Below are 20,043 nucleotides of genomic sequence, written 5' to 3'. Positions count from 1 at the left end.
TTTCTTCTTCTCAAAAACCTACTTGTTATTGAAGATGAATTTGCTGAGCAGTACAAACTTAAGTGACAAATTAATCAGAAGTTCTACAAGTTTCCTGCACAAAAGGTGTACAACAGGTGTTTTTCTGAAGAAATCAATTAACAGAAGTGAACACAGGAAAAATGCTACCGAGGAACAACAAATACAATTTACAAAGAGGATCCTCGATTTGAGCCCCTTTGGATGGTGTTTGATGATTCTTCATAACTAAGACTAATGCTTATCATTCGGGAACTCTCAATTTTATGACGTTTGCTGCCACAAACTGTTTGGCATGATTTGAAAGTTTCTTTTTTTAGTTTGGAATTCTTTTCCAAAAAAAAACTCCACTAGAAAATGTCAACATTAACCTCCTTTATCTCTGAAGTAGTTTTTTGGGCAATCAAGTGAATCAAATGTCAAAAACAACCACGAGTAATAAGTTTTGGAGGCTGTAGTTTCCTGATGAATGCAACCACACCTTTCAAATGCCCTATCATTGTCGATGCATTTTCATGTGGAAGGCACACACTAGTACTACGAGGGATAATCGAAAAAAAAAAGGTTACAAAGCCTATTATGGCGTATGTGTTAGACATAGCTGGAAGATCAACACACCTGATGATGGAGGGCACTCAACACTAGTCCTCGATGTTATCACCTTTTTGTTCAAGCACTTGTCACAACTGTAGATGAGGTTTTACATACCGGTTACACAGAAATCTGCGTCAAGTTCTCGTAGCCACCATGAGGCAGCTCTTTTGACATCTTCACATGTCAGATAATGGTGGCCAGCCAACCAAATGGTAGTCTAGCTCTGCTGATATTGAGCGTAATATTCTTCTTCTGTCCTCACGAATACACTCATCCACAAGAGCACAGTTTACGTCAGTGGCTGAGGTACTGGGTCTACCGCTGTGTCGAGGATTGTCATTAACAATACGGGTCCGTCCTTATTTGAAGGCACGACACCACAACGCTACATGTTGCCTTGAAATTGCCCCTCCCCATACACCTCCACAATCTGCCTAGAATGTCAGCGGATGTAGTGTTTTTGGTCCACAGGAACCGCACCACGGCCCTCACTTCTACTCTTGACCAATTTTCTAGACGAGTCACCATTTTAAATGTCTGTTTCTCGGGTATACATGGTCAGAATCCGAAGTCCTCAAACCCGCAACAATACAAACATGTTATTAATTTACACAAATTTTCGTTACGTTACAGTGAATAAAACAAAAGTTATATGCTTTGTAACCTTTTTTTCCAATCATCCCTCGTACATGAATTTCCCTTTCTATTGAATTCAGAATATCATATATTTAGATTCCCTATCTCACTTATCTTTGGACTCCAATTTCATCAAGTATGAAACCACTACAGGATACAATGTAATGTCATTGAGTCCAAACTACAGTCAGTTGCTAGTAAAAATGGCCCTCCCTGTAAACCAGCAACTTTTGTCATTCTCAACTGTCATGACCACAATTTTCAACAATACTGTAGTTTTTGCCTCAGCACAACAGACAATAATATGCAGAAAATAATGTTCACCTAAAGTTGCAACTATGTATGCAACTTACTATTTACATCAAATGTTTTTTTTTCTTTTTTTTTTTTTTCAACAATTAGTCTCACTTATACAGTGGAACCCAGATTTTACATTTTCCCACATTATACATTCAGTCTTGATGGTCTTAACATAGCAAAATGCTATAAAATTTTCGTACATTTTATATTTTTCTGTGTTTTTTTACGTTTTTCCAGCTTAGTCCCCTGAAAAATGTAAAATCGAAGTTCCACTATATTTGCAAACTTAATAACACCTGAATACACATTTGCAAATGCAATGACTGTAAGCAAAAAGACACACAAAAAAGTATGATTTTTGCCAACATGTACTACATACCATGCGCTGGCCAAAGAAAGCTATCTGCCTAACACTTAGCCACCATGGCAATGAAATGCTACTTTTATGCCAGGGCCTCACATATGAAATGAATAGCATTACATGAAATTAAAAACATACAAATAGGCCTCGAAGAACGAATGAAATTAGCATTTCAGTAGCATAGTGTTAACTATCTGGCCTTTTAGCATTATCTGCATATGCTGTGCACAAGAAGTTGGGTACACAGTTGCCAGATCTTGCTACAAATCATGCAAGTCGAACTTCGAAAGCGATAATTTCAATGTATTGAAGGAAAGCTTCCGCTTTGTTCTAAACATCAACAAACAATTACTTTACACAATTCCCATCGTCATAACTCCATAATCTTGACAGGAAAATAATAATTATGGATAATCTGCAAATGTTGGCATCACTGGAATTATACATACATTTTTATTATTTTTTCCTGAGATTTTCAATTATTTTTAACCCAACTTTGCATGATTGTAGTACACTACTACATACTAGGGATGACAACAAAATCTGGATTTCAAATTATCTGATATCAGTTTTGGATGAAACTGATAATCCAGATATCTGGATAATCAGGACATCTGAATATCTGGCTAATTTGGATATCTGGATAGTACAAATCTGATGAAGGATTTGTTGAAAACTCATAGTGAATTTTCCTGCATTTTAAGTTTTTTACAGCTTGGTCCCCTGAAAAATGTAAAATCAAGGTTTCACTGTATTTGCAAACTTAATAACACCAGAAATACAAACATGACAAATAAAAGAATATGAGGATTGCTCGTAAAACGGACAAATGATAAAACTGTCCGGATAAACACATCGAATATCCAGACATTTCAGATAATCCAGATAATCTGGACAATTTGGAAATAAGAATATTTATCCTATACCTGGACAGAAAATTATCCAATATCCAGATAAAATTTTATCCAGGTTTGGGCATCCCTACTACATACAATGTCTTTCATTCACTTTATTGGTGCTTATAATTACTTGCTAAATATTTCTTTGGTAAAATTTTGAATTTCTTCTTCTATATTTCAATACTGGGAGGGAATATGAATAAAATTGTGGCTGTTTGAAAAGCATGCACCTGGAAAGCCCAGTCCTCAAAACATGAAGAAGAGTGTGGGAAATTTGTTACAAGTAAACATAATATGTTCTCATGCTTCGTTAAAAATAGATAATGACAATCAGATAAGATGCAGTTGCCTCATTAGGCATCCATATTCTTGGAGGTTAGTGATGATGTTTACCTCGAGGACAATTACACATCAAAGTACATGGGAATGATCATTTAAAACAAACACGCAGATTAAGCAGAAACAATATATTGCTGCCATAAATTAACCTTAGTCACACTTTATTTAGATTTTGTTTTCAAGGACTAGCTGACATTCTGTACAATAAACAGTTCTAATTGATTTACTAACAACGCTAGATAAAGTACGGTAACAAAAGGATTTCCACCAACAGCAACACCTTCCAAAATGATTTGCAACTGGATATATATATATATTTATATGTATATATGAGGAATGATAGGGGATGAGGGATATTACTTCAACAATTGGACATGTCTTTTTAAGAAAAAAAAAAGTGCATTTTTAGGTTCGCAAGTTCCTTCCCCTACATAAAAAAGATACCAATGTTTGCAAAGTTTACTTCGAATACTGTATTTTTAATTATTCCTTGTTCTTCATGCAGAACAGAAGCTCAAAGAAGGAATAATTTTCTTCATTACATCAAGCTAATAATTGCATGCTGCACATGTGATCTATAGATGTATTATTTAACATTATCCACCAGGTCTCTCTATTTACAGTTACACCACAAGAGCCTGGTTAACAGAAAAAAGTTGACTTTTAAGTGAAACAAAAGAAACAACCCTCTAAATGACAGGATACCCAAGCAGTAACATCTGGAATCCCATCAGAGGAACTCTTGCACACTTCCTAGCCCAAAGTGAGTGGCTACTACTTACACTGATCAGTAAACCTGACTCTAGAATGGAAACACTGCAATAGTATTCAAGTGCACTAGAAGTGGCACCAAGTATGCACTCTTTTAGAAAAAGTCACCGTATTGATAGCCTATACATCCTGTGCCTCCAGAAACACACGTAGACATTCCTTCCCCAAGCTTCACTGCAATTCACTCACATTATCCTTCTGTTTAAGCTTCTAGGTCAAGAGCTATACCAATCTTGTGACCACCCTGGTCAAAGTTTTTGCCATCAATCAATGCTGAAAGCGTCAATGTTACACCTGAAAATAAAAATTACAATTAGCCAAGGATTCAGCATCACCTTATACTTTGGAAGAATTTACACTGAAGCGACATGTCTTGAGGATTTCACCAATCGTACACAAGCTTGTGCAGTCTGTCATGCAGTTATCATGTGAAATGCTACTGATTGGCCCATTCCCATGGAACGTGTGCTGCTTGTCGCTTCAGTGTGAATTCTCCCTTAAATATATTCTTAGTTTCCTCTTAAAAGTGGACATAGCAATCTTACTTCCAAAGAAAACTAAATTGTCTTCCCATCATTGAAGAAACTTAAAATCTGATTTCACACCAAAAAGGTGGAAGTCATTCAGTGCCAGGACTGGGGTGTTGTCACGTGCCCGAATGGTGAGAACAGTTAGCAGATGTTTGATATAATGGCCGACAGATGGCAGCACGTGACAAATTCATTAGGAACATTGATTATTGAAACCATGAGCATGGGAACGGAATGGAAGTGCTTGTAAATATTGGAATTGATTATGTTTATCTTAATTTATGAACCGAGAATAATAATGAACTAGGTTTAAGGTTAGAAAAACAAATGATCGTCACATATAGCCTATATGATAATATGCAGAACTTAAAGAAGTCTTCAAGTGATTACGAGTTTGACTATCTCTACCGTTCGAGCAGGAATGAGATTTCTTGCAGGGCTTTTTGGTTGTTTCCCCGGTGTGGCCAAGTCATAGGCAGCCCCCAAGCACTTCCATGTAGGCTCACTTATTCCTGACCCCGATCAAGGTGAGTGCGGGATAGGTGGCACCCCTTGATTACCCCATTTCTCTGCTCATATTAGGCAGTGGCGCTGCAAACTAGGTAGCTGCCCTATGGAAGGCATATAGCTGTTTGAGGTAGTAACATGCAAACAAATGGTTGTAACCCAAGAATACATGTATGCAGATGAAGGGTTGTAATCCCAGAAGAATAAATGTATGCAGATAAAGGGTTGTAATCCCTGAAGAATAAATGTATGCAGATAAAGGGTTGTAATCCCAGAAGAATTAATGTATGCAGATAAAGGGTTGTAATCCCAGAAGAATAAATGTATGCAAATAAAGGGTTGTAATCCCAGAAGAATAAATGTATGCAAATAAAGGGTTGTAATCCCAAAAGTATATGCAGACAAAGGGTTGTAATCTGAGAAGAATACACGCATGCAGATGTAAGCAGAAAATTAACCGAAGAAGAAGCCAGTAGTCCAGAGAAGAAAAAACTCAAGAAGAAGAAGACTAGTAGTCCATAGAAGTAGGAGCTTGGGAATTCCGTACGAAAGAGGAAGCCGAGAAGTCCATAGAAGAAGACGCTGATTAATCCATAGAAGAAGAAGCCTGTGGAAATATATATATATATATATAAAATATATAAAAAACATGTTAACCTACATAAGAATTCCATAGAAAAAGAAAGTGGAAGAATGTTTAAAAGGCAAACATTTTAATCTGAAATTGTATAAAGAAAATTAATCCAGTATCTGAAATGTATTATGTCAAAGTTCATACCTTCTGTAGTGGGTTAAACGAGTTGTTTCCTTTACTTCCTTGTTATCATTCAGTTTTAGTTGCCCTGAGTATCTCATGCTTTACCCTGGCCTAAGCCAGACTGGTTCTACCCTCTCCGGGACTTGGTAGTGCAGTGATCAAACACTTCCCAGTTGAATCGTTGAAGAAGGTCCTGGGTTGACCCAGGAACATGCAGTCGGGCATTGTCATGAAGCAAGACAATGCCCGAAGACAGTATGCCTCTCAGTTTGTCTGGATGGCTCTGCGTAGTCTGCGCAATGTCTCACAGTATGCAACCGCACTGATTGTGGTTGCAGGCTTCATAAAATCAAGCAGTAACACACCTCGCACTTTGCAGGAGAGTCAACTGTAGCAGACATCTCTATGTGCCCGTCGCTCAGCTTCAACTGAAGCGTTGGCCTTGGCAGTGGTGGTGATAGTGGCAGGGGGGGATGCCAATCGCGCTGCGCGACATCCTGCTTCCTAGTGCTTCACGGGCCACCTGGCGGAGTCATCGGAGGTTAAAAAAAAAAAAAAAAACAGCCCTCATAGTATGAAGCTCTGTTACAACCATTCACAGTTACGTTGAGAATGGATTACTTCTTGGGGGGGGGATTATGTATAAGACAAGCAGTGCTGCCAGTTTACAGGAAAAAAAACATTCTGGCAAATCACTTCTAGTGTCTGTGAATATATTGCTTTCTGATTTAAGTGTATCATAACTTCATAACCTTCATAACAGTCACTTACAAGCTACTGCGAAGGCCTCCCCCCCCTCTCCATCTGCCTGCGAACTGAGGCCATTGTCAAACTTTCTACTCCATTAGTAAACTTGTTTGTGTAGTATGAATGCACAGATATTGATTTTTCATTTGCCCAGAAATATCTGTAAATTTTAGGCTGACAGAGGGCAAAAAACCCACTCCTCTAAACTGGTACAAGTGTATCTTTAAAATGACAAAAATGACGTTTTGAAGCTCACTTGATTAGTGTTCCAGCCTAGAAGTCGTTTTCTAAATAACAGTTGATACCTCATGTAAATTTGAGCTGCATGCAGTCTGTCCAATTTTTATTGGACTTTTAAGGTTTTCATTTGACTCCTAATATTTGTATAAATGAACCAAGAAGCCAGAAGTGAAATTGTATCTGTAGTTTCCAAAAATAATGATGTGTTAATTGCTGCCACATGGCGGTGGTAAACCACTTATCCTCTACAGGTTAATACAAAAATGTATTTAACTTATCTGGATTTCTTTTTCTTTATCAGAGACAAATACATTTTAATCCTGTCTTCATTGATGATGCAAGAGAAAAAAAAATAGACTACAGTGGAACCTCGATTTTATGTTTTTCAGGGGACCAAACTGTACACACTTAAAATGCGGGGAAAATGTAAAATCGGGGTAAATTTTACAACATTTTGCTATGTTGGGACCGTCAAGCTTGAATGTATAATGCGGGGAAAATGTAAAATCCGGGTTTCACTGTACTAGCTTAAGCAGCGGAACCCTAAATTTTTGTTCCTAGCTTTTAGTTTTCTGCTACATAAATTTAACTTTTCTTGTTGCAATGAAGCAAAAATTCTTCGTTACACACAGCTACAAAAAACAACGTACAATTGAGATTCCACTGTACATGGAGAAAATTTACAAGTTAATTATTTAAAGAACCTCTTGCCTACGTGACCTTTCTTTGTGAATTAATTAAGGCCATTATGCCAGTGTTCGTGTAGGACTTGACCGACATGACATCACCACAGATTATAGGGTTCATGCCACTGACATAAATCCTGAATAATATTGCCCTCAATGTTATCTGACAGTCATATAAAACTGACAGCGTAATCAAGGGCAGAACCTATTTTGATTCTAATGTTTATTGTCTGGCCACAATTCTGTGATTGATTAAAACGAAGATATTTTGAGAGGATGGTTTTCAGACAGTTTCTCATTCTCGCACATTATAATGGTACACTCACTTTCAACAACTCTGTTTATAGTAGGGCTGTCGATTTAATAACCAATTAACCAATGAACTTTAAATTTTGTATAAACAATGAAATGTGTTTAACTGATAACTGATTCTATTAAAATGTAACATGAGGACGAGGGAACAGAATTGCTCTGTGAAACTTGTGTAGGGAAATATCTCCATAGCATTTGATGAAATAGGCTCTTAAGCTCTGAATGACAAGTCATTACATAGCATGCCTTCTTGCATAACACAGCATGATTTGTAGTGATATAAATTACACAATTTATAACAAAATTTACTACGTTATCTTAAAAAAAATATATTATGTTAGCAGTTTTACTCGAACTTATAAACACTGTATAAAATTCAAATTAATTATATGCATCTGGTTAATCAATTTAAATTTTTACTCGATCAACAATGCTACTGTAGTTTAACAATGTCTTAACCAGTTATTAAGTCTACACAATCTCAGCCAGAACTATACCACTTTGCATGGTGATGCAGAACATTCCAATTCAAGGTGAAATGCCATGGAAAACATCCATTTACGTGAGTTTTACTATCGCTCAGAATTATTCCATGTATAACATGCACTATAGTTTCATTTGCAATATTTATTTTAGAAACGTGAATATTATACAGATCTAAACATGGTACATTTTATTTTTAAACATAAAACACAAGTTCGTTGGATTTTCATGGTACTTTTAGTTTAAACACAAATGTGTTGAAATTCACGAAAAAGGCCACAAGTTGCATTTAGTGTCAAATTGCATTATTTTACAATTTTGAATGCATGAATACACATTCATAAACACTTTTTTGCAACCTTTTTATAGGTGTTATTTTGTTTGTGAAATATGAAAATCCCTACTTGATGGTCGACACAAGGCTACAAATTGTAACCTTCCAAAAAAAACTTATTTCTTCCATAAAAGACAACACCAGTCTCAGTTGGTATTGCAGGAAACAAAAATTGGGGAGGAATACGAAAACTGTACAAATTACACTTCTGGTGATTGAGAACCATTGGTCACATGTAAAATCAATAGAAACAATTCCTTACTAACGATCCTTGTGTGATCGTTGTGAATTAATTAAGGTCACTGAAAGTGTGCATGCAGGACCACACAAAAGGTTCATGTCACTGACATAAATCCAGAATTATATTACCCTTGATGTTACCTGACAGTCGAACAAGCTGCCAGGGTAATCAAGGGCAGAAATGCTTTTGCTTCTCAATATTTATTGTTTAGCCACAGTTCAAGTTTGAGATATATTACATTTAACGGAGGATCCACAAAAATGATGATGTTTTAAGGGGTTGGTCTTCAGACCATTTCTCTTGCACATGTGATGGTACACTCACTGCCAACAATTCTGACAGCATTTGAAGCAGGTTGTCACATTATGAAATGTTCGATTGATTTCCTTTATTTTACTTTGCATTTTGTGCAACTCTTGGCTAATTTGTGAAGATGGGTTGAGTGATGACATGATGAAATTGATGAATGGACACTCACAATCCATGTCCAAGGACCCCTGGCATCGTAGCGCAATGTGCTAACACACTCCACCTTGGGGGGCGCCAAATTATAAGATGTGTTTTAACTAATTCGATTAAAATATATGAGGGGGAAGCAACATAATTGCTCTGTGAATCATATTTAACATTTATTCAGCATGGTGCAATTTCTTGACCTACTTGTTGATTTCCTTACTCTCTTCGTTGATAGACACTCTGTACATGTTCTGTGAATTAATGAAGGCCATTATGTTCGTGTAGGACTTGACCGACATGACATCACCACATAAAAGGTTCATGCCACTGACACAAATCCAGAATTATTTTGCCCTCAATGCTACCCGAAAGTCACGTAAAACTGCCAGGGTAATCAAGGGCAAAAACTCTCTTTTGTTTCTAAATATTTATTGTTTGGCCATATTTATAGTCATTTAAAGACAATCACATTGTAACAATTAAGTTTGGGATATGCATGGAGACCTTGATTTTTCACAAACTAGGTTAACACCGAAAAATGTTAATTGTTGCATAAAAGTGTTTATATGTGGGCAGTAACATGCTTTAAAAGCATTTTTCATCCATTCAAAATCACAAAATAACACGAATTGGAATGCAACTAAAAATTGAGGCCTTTCTTGTGAATATCAACACATTTGTAATTAAAAAACAAAATCTAGCATTCTCGAATTTTAGGTTTAAAAAATGAAGGGTATCATATTTATGCATATATATCATTCACATTTTCCATAATTTTATCCAAAAGAAATGTAAGATGCATGTTATACATGGACTATTTCAGAAAGCTAGAACCACATGTATGTGGAGGTTTCCAATGATTTTTCACCTTCTACTGGGACAATTTGCATCATCGAAGAAAGTGGGAGGGTAATTTTCCATTTAATGGCATGCAGTTATGTGGTAAGCGAACAATATTCTGGCTACTCAGGATGACGTTGGTACAGCAAGAAACTGCTACTGCTTGGTGGTGATGTTGGAAATCGAAAATTAAGGTACTCACGTTTTTCACGAAGCTGTTTTACATTATTTTCTATTAATGTTGTTTTTTCCTAAATCGCCGCTAGGTGTGCTGCTGTCGCCTGTATGTCTGCGTATAAGTTGTCTGCTGTTCACGTTAATTGCTGCAGTAATGGAAACCAGGCGTGGTGTGCCTGAGCACTATCTATGTTCAGTTCATGGTTGTAGTGCATGATGGCGTGTGTTTCTTTGATTTTTGTGTCTATGAGAGTGCGTGCTTTGTATTTGACATGTACTTTCTCAATTTTATGGTTGTGGAATTTTATATGCTTGGCAAGTCCGGTGGTGGGTTGTGCAGTTTTTGCATTTGATAGGTGCTGCTGAATTCTCCCACTGATGGGCCTCCATATACAGTCAAATCTCGATACGACCTTTCAGTTCCAAGGAAAAGGGTAGTTACTTCGAAGAGGTCGTTATTGGAATTTGCACCAATATTCAGCTTAAACGGACACAAAGATGCCTAGGAGATGGTAACACCATTTATCCTGGTAGTTATACAACCTGTTTTGCACCGACGTGTGTTGTGAGAAGGAAAATAGAACATGAAAACGTTTTAACAAAAAAAGGATTTAAAATAATGTTACTTTCTTTTAATTGAGCAGTCGTTGCTCTTTCTTACAATTCTAGTTCATGAGAAACCCATTTGCACTGAGACCTATGTTAAGGAAAACAATCTCTCGCTTATTGCACTTGACACCAGTCATACTGGCGCCAGCAAAAGTCGGGAGATAATCGGACAGAATGAATGTTGGATTTTATTTTTGCTTCAACCAACTTCATAGTCACCCCCTTCCCCATTCAAGGGAACAGTCCAAACTCCTTCCTCGACTTGCATTGTAATCCAGCATGAAAAAGGGAACAACTTGCGATCTGTTTTCAAGCAATGCGTATTGTAGGACACGTCATTAAACAGTGTCGCAGTCGATAATAATTCGGGTTTGGAATTGGATTTCACTTTAAACTGTATATGTAGTCCCGATTAGCCCATCAGCATAAAATGAACTCAAAACAAGCTTTATGAAACCAGCGCATTTTTAGATATCAAAATGGGAGATCGTTATTTACTCTCAGGTTAATCGACGATTTAATGTTGGATTTAGGAGTATTCTCGATGTCAACATCCTCTCCTCCAAACGTTTTCCCCTTGAATAATGTTTCTTTAAATCTGACTCAGTGTCCATTAATACGTTGAGCACTTTTTTTCTCCCACATGAATGGTTCTGAAGAAAAGCTACAATTATATTGAGTGCATTTCCTCCCAACACGCTCCGAGTGTTGAGGAAGTTTATTCTTGTCAGATGCAAAATAAAATTTACAGTTTTGCTTATCAGAAGGTGCAGAATATGAAGTTGTTTTAACTGATGTTTTTCTTCCCTGGAGATCGAATTTCCTTATCTTCAAATCAAAACAGCTTTGCCAGATTCAAAACAATGGCTTTTTGCTTCGCGCTGGATGAGTCATTGCTGTTATCGGCAAGGGACAGCTTTCAGACGATAGGCAAAAAACAATGGCGCCAGTTGCAGCATAAAAACAAGGAGACCAGCTGGAAGTTCGAGCAACAGGTGGTCGAAGAGAAAATCCTCAGCATTTTAAGATAATGCAACTGTCGAAGACGGAACTTTTATCAGCAGTGTGAAGAAGAAAGAAATGACCCTTGCTTTACGTTTTACTATGAAACAGCATTTACGGGCAATATTTCCTATGCAGTAAATAGCATTAAAAAAAATAGGACCTGAATTCGGCAATTATCACATTGCCGTGCACACCGGTGGCGAAGAATAAGCTGGGAGGGTGGGTGTTTTTTATTATTATTATTAAGAATGTATCCAGAACTGGTTGCCCTATTTTAGATTTCAAAGGAAAGGAAGAGCAGTCCACTTCCACCCTCGCCTGAAATCACCCCATGTGCACACACGAACAAGAAAATCGTGGCTGAAACAATCATTCATCGCTGTCCCCCTCCCCCTACACGTTTGCTGAGAGGAAGAAAGAGAGAAGTCACTCGGCCAACGGAACACTTTTTTGGCAAATATTACGACATTGGCACAGTTAGGAAAACGTATTAAGTGGGACACAGGAGTTATGATGCACGTAAGATCGAAGTAAACTTTTGCGGGCTTGGATGACAAATCATTAAGCGGGTTGACGATCTTTACTTGGCCTATGGGGCTTTGATTATCTCTGTTACGCTTTTTTATGAAGTTTTAAAGAACGCGTTTCGAATGAAAGTGGTTACTGGAAGTTGTCTGCTACAAGGCCAAGAGTTGCTCACTCACGGGGACCTGCTGAAATCTAGGTCAGATCTGGACAGACAGTCCAGACTTCCAGGCACCACGCATCTGTGAAGGTTGATTTAAAGTAACATTCAAGCACATTCAATCTTCTCTTCTCGCGTATCCAAGAGCAAGCGAAATCAGAATGGCAAAACAAGCCTAGCGTGTTGGGTAGAGGATGTCGGGTGCAGGCTAACATTGGCACGCTTGCGGGAGGGTAAGGTAGAGGTCAACTGCTATTGGACATCACTAAAGCTTGGTGTAGTGGTGTCTAATTTTAGATCAGACCCACTTGCGAGCGGTAGAGCGCCTGTGAAGGTAATGGGTGCGAATAAAACGAGTGCAAGAAATTTACTTTTCGGTCGATTTCCTTCAATTTTTCAACTTTTTTATGGTTCCCGGTAAAAGGGTTGTTACTTGAAGAGGGTCGTTATATCCGGGGTCGTAGAATTGAGAGTTGACTGTGTGTATATATATATTATTATTTGGCCAGTCATACATTTTAATCATTGTTTTCTTTTTCCTTATGCTTTCTTTCATCCAAAGCACCATAGAAATCAGAACATTAGTGTCGTTACCTTGAATGGAATACTGTTGCCATATTCACAAACTGCAGATTTAAGCTTTTCAATGACATATAACATGATAGGGTTCCGTAAACATGAAAAATCAATGCAAGTGTCACAAAATCATGGAATCATCCTGTACAGTTTCATGTTGGCTGTCTGAATTATTCCATGCATAATACATGCGGGCAAATATTTTGGAAAAAGTGTGCATTATACATGAGTAAATACGGTATTATTGTTATCATCCTACACATGCAATCAAGATGTAAATAAACCTTAACAATGGACATACTCCATTGTGGGGTCACCTCTTTGTGGTGAAGAGAACACGAAAATTGATATAAAAACTGAGCACATATAAAATGGTACTTTCGTGTTAAAACACATTACTAAATTTCACCTACGTGAAAAACTAGGAAGTAGGGATAGGCCAATACCGATAAAGTACAGATATAAAGTTTCAAATGCTCCGTGAAGAACATGAGTGCTTCATTGACGTCCTTAATAAACATGAGTTTCCAAGGATTGCAATGCAAAAAAAAAAAAGTTGCACACTTAGACATTTACTTTTTTAAAAATGTAGGGCATGGAGATTATTCATAAAAATTATAACAAAATGACAGAATTTTGCACTAAATAATTATATATTTATAGATATATTGGATCGATAAAATAATCGATAATTTTACCGATATACCTACATTGGCAGATACTGATAAATCTGTCCCATCCCTAATAGAAAGTAACAAACTAAGACAACACAGTGGAACATTGATTTTAAGTTTCTCGGAGGACCAAGGTCAAAAATCTTCAAATGCAGCAAAATTTAAAATCCAGGAAAATTATATAGTATTTAGCTCTATCATAACCATGAAGATTGAATGTATAATGCGGGACAATGTAAAATCCAGGACTGTAAAGTCATGGTTTCACTCTCTGGCTTCAACACTAAAGAAAGCTTCTGGTTTTAACCTGCTGGGAATGCTGTCAGTACATTTACCACCTCCAGGTGGCAGCAATTTATGTGCCACTTTTAAAAAACAATTGTTCGAAATGTTTAAGAGCACAGCAGCATGAAATACAAATTCCAATAATTGTAATAAGCTTGAATAGTCACTATGTAAAAATGTAAAAATTTAAATTACATACCTTCACGTAGTTTCTGTTCATATCCAAGCCCAACCTGGCTCGAGTTATTCACTTTGGCTCGAACATTTGCTGTATCATCTAATTGATATTTGCAACCAATTCCGAACCTAGTAGCACCAGGACCAGCACTCCATGCCAGCTGGATGCTTGTTTCTAACTCTGGATTCACTCGCTGGTAAATGGAACCTCCAAATTCTTGGCCATCATTACTGGAACACAAATAAAAACACATCAGCTTATTTGAGCAAAACATGGACATAACAACAAAGCACTGCTGTGAAATTTCTTGAGTAGAAATAGTTAAAATTTGCTAGTACAAGACCAAAAAATCATGAAAACAAGGCTAAAATTCCCAAGTACTAGAAATAAAAGAAAGTCTTATACGTTGGATAGATGTGAAATAATAATTTATTTGTATGAAAAACAGCACAAACCATATATATTCAGCTAAAAAACATATTACACACACAACAATGGCAATTAAGATCCAACATCCTAATGCACTGTGTCAAAAGCACGTGAAGAAAAATAAAATGTGCTAACTTATCCAACTACCATTTTATTAAATTAGATTAATTTCGATGACCACTGTCATCATCCACATCGGAACTTGTAGTAGTCTGTAGTGATGGGTTGTTTGTGAACGATCACCGTAATTCATTATTATTTAATAAACAGATACAGCAGTGAGCTCACGAGAAAATCCCCAAACAAGGGGAGATAGGGTGCAGGGGTAAAGGAAAGGACCGGTCAATTTGAAGATTTTATAGGTAGCAGAAAGTCTTCCGCTGAAGTCTAGTGTCCTCTTGGAAGTGCGTAGGGGTTAATTCGTCAATCACACAGAGTGTGTGTCTGCAGCAACAGCTTGCTGCCTATTTCCCCTTCAGTGTCCAGATTATTTTCGTATTGCTTGTCCTGTGCATTATATAGACTGTATTTCAAAGAATTTAAAAAATAATATACAGCAACGACTTTAGGGTTACCAGATGACAAACTTTAAAAAAAAAGAGGACATTTTTCGATTGCAAAAAGTTAACTTTCGACGAAGATGCTGCACTTCGAACACACGTTTTGTGCTTACTGGTGTTTTGGTGAGCTTATAGATCACACACCCCTGTAAAACAATTTTACACCATTTCCGCATTAACTAATAATAGGCATCATTGTAGGCAGTTGTCTGAATATAATATTTATTCACTATGCCCGTAATATTATAGTTTGAAACTTGATCTCTTACTTTAAAAGAAAAACATAAATTGACATTTTGACTGAGTTGTTTCTTCCAGGCCTAAATTCAGGAAACAGTTTTTTTAAGTCATCACTAAAAACACAAATGCACCACTCCACTTCCGTTGGGGATCATCTCCTGAGAGGTGAGCTGTATGCAGGTATATTAGCATGCTTCATATGTACAGTGGAACCTCGATTTTCCAAGCTGAAAAAATTTAAAATGCGGAAAAATGTAAAATCGAAGAAAATTTTATAACACATTGCTGTGTTGAGACCATCAAGATTGAATGTATAATATGAGAAAATCTAAAATCCAGAAACGTAAAATCGGGGTTCCACTATATATCAATATATCACTCCATTATAGAGCCAAAAGATTGATGTATCGATTTCGTTAACACACACAAAGTTTCTTGTTTAAGCTTTACAGGTAAGCTGGAGGTTTGATATCTGCTGCCACTGACCTTACGCAAACACATTGTACACTCCTGCTTGCATAAAGTGGCACATTTTATAAGGTTGGTAAGTTAAATTGTGTGACACTTCATCTGGACAGGACTGCACAAGTAAAAAATTCCTTTCTCCCTTTGTAAGCTTCAAAAGGAAATTTGTCACTGATTAAATCATTTGATTGGCTGTGAATGAACCAATGAAAATAGAGCTTTAAAATTTTCTGCAAACATTCCACTATAGTCAGCCAGGTATGTCGGCACTGGCTTAGAAAGAGACCTGCATAAATATTGTTCTCCTGCAAAAAAATCGGGCAAAAGCATGGCATTCCTTTCTAGGGTTCAATTGAACAACACGGACAATTGAAAAACATTTTACAGAGTACACAAAGGATAGAAAGGCAGGGGAAAATGGATGGGGAGAAAAAGGAGTGTATAGAATTAGTTGTGAATGCAATAAGGAAAATATTGGACAAACAAGAAGAAGTATGGAGATAAGATTGGGGAAACATGATAAGGACATTAGGGAGGGAGTTCCAAGAATGGGGTTGTCAGAACACATTATCGAAGAGCAACATAAAATTAAGAAAAGGGAGGTAGTTAGGCATGAAAGCAAACACAAATAAACAGAAAAGTACATGAGGCTGCAAATATATGCAAAAGTAGGAACAATAAATTAAATAGAGATGATGGAAACTTCGATGAAATGTGGAGTAGGATGTTCAAAAGGTAAGTGAATATAAAAAAAATAGGTTTTTATGTCACAATAGGCGTAATCCGCGCAGTTCAGGAGACTCGTGATTTTGAGTATGAAATGAAGTAATGCGGGGGGAGGAGGGGAGACTGGTGGGCGGAGTTTGGAATCTGGAAACTTCCTGCATTCTGCAAGGAAGCAAACCAGATACCTCACAGGCGAGCTTGGCATGTGTGCATTTTTTAATGTTTCACGTTTTAAAGCTTTTTATCTTTGACTTTCTACTCGTTTGGAGCTTTACAAAGAAAGGAATGTGGGCATGGGAGTTTTATCAGGAATGGTCAAGTTGTTAGGAAACCTTTTCTATCACAGTAACACCTATTACCTTACTCCTTGTTTCACTTCTATTTGATGCGGCTATGAAGCAATTTTGCTAGCCAAGGAGATAACCTGAGGAAGGGAGCAGTTTACTCCTGAAATGTAGTTTGGCATACTGTACATACTCACAAACCGTAAGCAAGCTATATTTTGGTATTTTTAAATACTTAATATTGGGTTCAAAAACATTTGCTTTACAGCAGACAGACTTCATTTGCTACCTCATTTATTGTTTTCAGCATGTCTCCTCTTCAATGCTTCATTATGCCCTTCGCTGTTAATATGTTATTAAACAAAGTACGATGATTCCCTTGAAATTGGTTTGTTACAAGATTTCACCATTCCATGATTGTTTTGTTCTTTCACCTAGAGTTAATTCTGAAGGCATTTCTTTCTTCCTCTAAAACAAAGTGTGTGTCGGATCACTTCAAATCTTGCACATGCCAGGAATAATGCACATATCATGTGCACACGTTTCTTAATTCCACGTGCATATGAACAAGAGCATGGAATAAATCAGTAGTTTGCATTCAAACAGTAAGTTGGCAATCAAACTACATGTGCTGCCATCTACAGGAAATGACTGAACTACATTCATTTGATGGGTAAGATGGCAGAAAATGCAAGAACATTTTCCTGGTGAATTTTTTTATGCCACATCGATCATTTTATTCCAAATTTGAGATTCATTTTCATGATAACCTTTAATTGTGAGTTGTTCCCAAAATTCTTGATTAGCATTAAAATGACAATTCTGAGAGTATTTTCCAGGCTAAAAATTATATTTCTTCACTGTTTCACCAGTGTCACAACTATTCCTTATATTACCTGTATTTGAACTTTTCACGAATTTGATAGTGACTTTTGAACTAGTGTGTATATGTATATTTAACAAGTCTTCATGCAATCAATAACAGTATTACATAACTTGTACATAAAACTTCCATGAACTCACACTTGGACAACTTTAAATATAAACACATGGCATTAAACTAAGAAAATTACCATTAAAAAACTTACACATTTGTGTGCAAAACAAAGTCCTCTGATTTATAGCCTACAGCAAAATTATTCTTTGTTATCTTTGAGCTTGCTGTGTCAAATGACATCTGGTAACCTGCTAACCAGCCTATAAGGGAAAGAAAAGATTAGCCTAAGACTTAAAACAAACGACATTAAGCAGATGAAGAAAGCATGGATGAAAATTTATCTCTGCAATTTATATAGCTACTTTATTTAACATGAATTATTGTATTATGAAGCTAAATAACTTATTTCTCTTACATCACTATGAATGTAAAAAACTACTTATTCAGAAGATTTCTCCCAAAAGCTATTGAAAATGTATTATGTTGCTTAACTGATACTGCATGTCTAGGATACAAGCGAAATACTCTAACCAATATGTGCTTATAATTAAAGAGGCTTAGCCTTTCTTGACAATTAATTTTGATGACGTTTCATAGGACAGATAGTGTGCTTTAGTATTTTCCTATAGATTTTCTGTAATTGTAGATATGTCACAATATGGTCGAAGGCCGGGAGCGCACAAACACAAGGCTGCATGCGCTTGTGGTTAAAAATTTATACCACGAGCACACAAAACCATGGTGATGTTCCCATGTTGATCAACTGGGCTGGGTCCTTATAAGTTGACATATTATGTGAATGGCTATATTCATAACACCCAATTCCATTTAAATAAAGTCAGTATCTCAAAGATTTTGGCCTCGTAAGATGGGCAATGTATCGCTGCAGAAGGAGGGAGACACCATCAGAACCCAGAGACATAATCGAGGCTAACCTAACCTAGCCATTACACATTAATAGATGTGGCAACGCAGCATTGGATGTTGTTCGCTCCTGAAACCTTTCATATACCACGAGCGCACACTTTCACATTTTTATGCGCTAGTGGACTGCACCCCTCAATATACAGTGGAACCAGAATTTTACATTCCTGGATTTCACATTTCCTCGTATTACACATTTAATCTTGATGGTCCGTACATAAAAAAAATGTTATAAAATTTTCCTCAATTACATTTTCTCCAAATTTTAAGATTTTTCACTTTGTTCCCATGAAAAGAGTAAAATCGAGGTTCAACTGTACTTGAATATACTCCATATAACTAAAATAATTTTGTATCTAATGGCAGCTTCACAAATTCAGATTCTCTGCTAACCCTCTGCCCTTCTTTGAATGGTCACATTTGCAGAGGATGTAATGAGTATGCTGCAGATGGCATATGGTATTTAAGCAGATTTTGATGTTAAATATTTCATACATATTTCACACATTGATAAAGTTTTGGCAAGTTTAATGACATATAGTGTTGGACAATTCTCATGTAAGAAAAACCTAATATGTTGGGAGCTGTTTTCTAATGATTTCAAATCTGATAACTTTATTAGATCTTGTAAATACGAAAACTTTATGCATTTTCTCTTAATCAAGCAAATTATAAGCATATTGAGATAAGAAGAAAAAAATATTGGCTGGTGCAGACACTTGTGGGTTGTAATGATCTTATTAACTTTCAATGGAGTTGTTACAACACAGAAGTGTCTGCTGCATCGCATCAACCCATGCTTACCATTGTAACCAAATACAGTAGAACCATTAATAACAGGACCACCACTCTCCAAATCAACATCAAGATTTATAGCTACTGCATCATGTGCAAAGGCAGACTTGATGCGACCTGACTTCTTCCTGAAAAGTTCAAAATGTCATTATAGCATTTTGATAAGAGCACAGTTTCCACTAATTATATAGGGAATTTTGATTTACAAAAAAAAAAAAAAACACTTTAATGTGATTATCAATTCCACACAATAATTACTTTCTTTACTATGCAGGAAGATGTAATGGAGAATAGTACATAAGGATTGATTGATTGAATTGCTTTATTTAATTTTACTTTGCTTTTTGTGCTACTTTTGGCTAATTTGCGGAGGTGAGGATGAGTGATGATATGATGAATGGACACTCACAAACATCCATGCCCAGGCCAGGATTCGAACCTGG

General features: G+C 36.7%; 1 protein-coding gene across 1 annotated transcript in view; it reads right to left on the bottom strand.

Moving 5' to 3' along the window:
- Positions 1-3,260: 3,260 nt before the first annotated feature.
- The window catches only part of LOC146003248 (non-selective voltage-gated ion channel VDAC2-like), a 29,947-nt gene continuing 13,164 nt past the window's right edge, over positions 3,261-20,043 (bottom strand). The window contains exons 4-7 of the mRNA XM_083141428.1: positions 19,610-19,728; positions 18,033-18,141; positions 14,262-14,470; positions 3,261-4,212 (exon numbers count right to left, since the gene is read on the bottom strand). Of these exons, the coding sequence (XP_082997554.1) occupies positions 4,121-4,212; positions 14,262-14,470; positions 18,033-18,141; positions 19,610-19,728 (529 nt within the window). The 3' untranslated portion in view covers positions 3,261-4,120. The remainder of the gene's footprint in view (positions 4,213-14,261; positions 14,471-18,032; positions 18,142-19,609; positions 19,729-20,043) is intronic.

This window comes from Lepisma saccharinum, chromosome 20, assembly GCF_977018435.1.
Source record: "Lepisma saccharinum chromosome 20, izLepSacc3.1, whole genome shotgun sequence".
In the NCBI taxonomy this organism is placed as follows: domain Eukaryota; kingdom Metazoa; phylum Arthropoda; class Insecta; order Zygentoma; family Lepismatidae; genus Lepisma; species Lepisma saccharinum.
The sequence above is the reverse complement of the archived record's forward strand: the minus strand, read 5'-3'. Positions and strand labels throughout refer to the sequence as shown.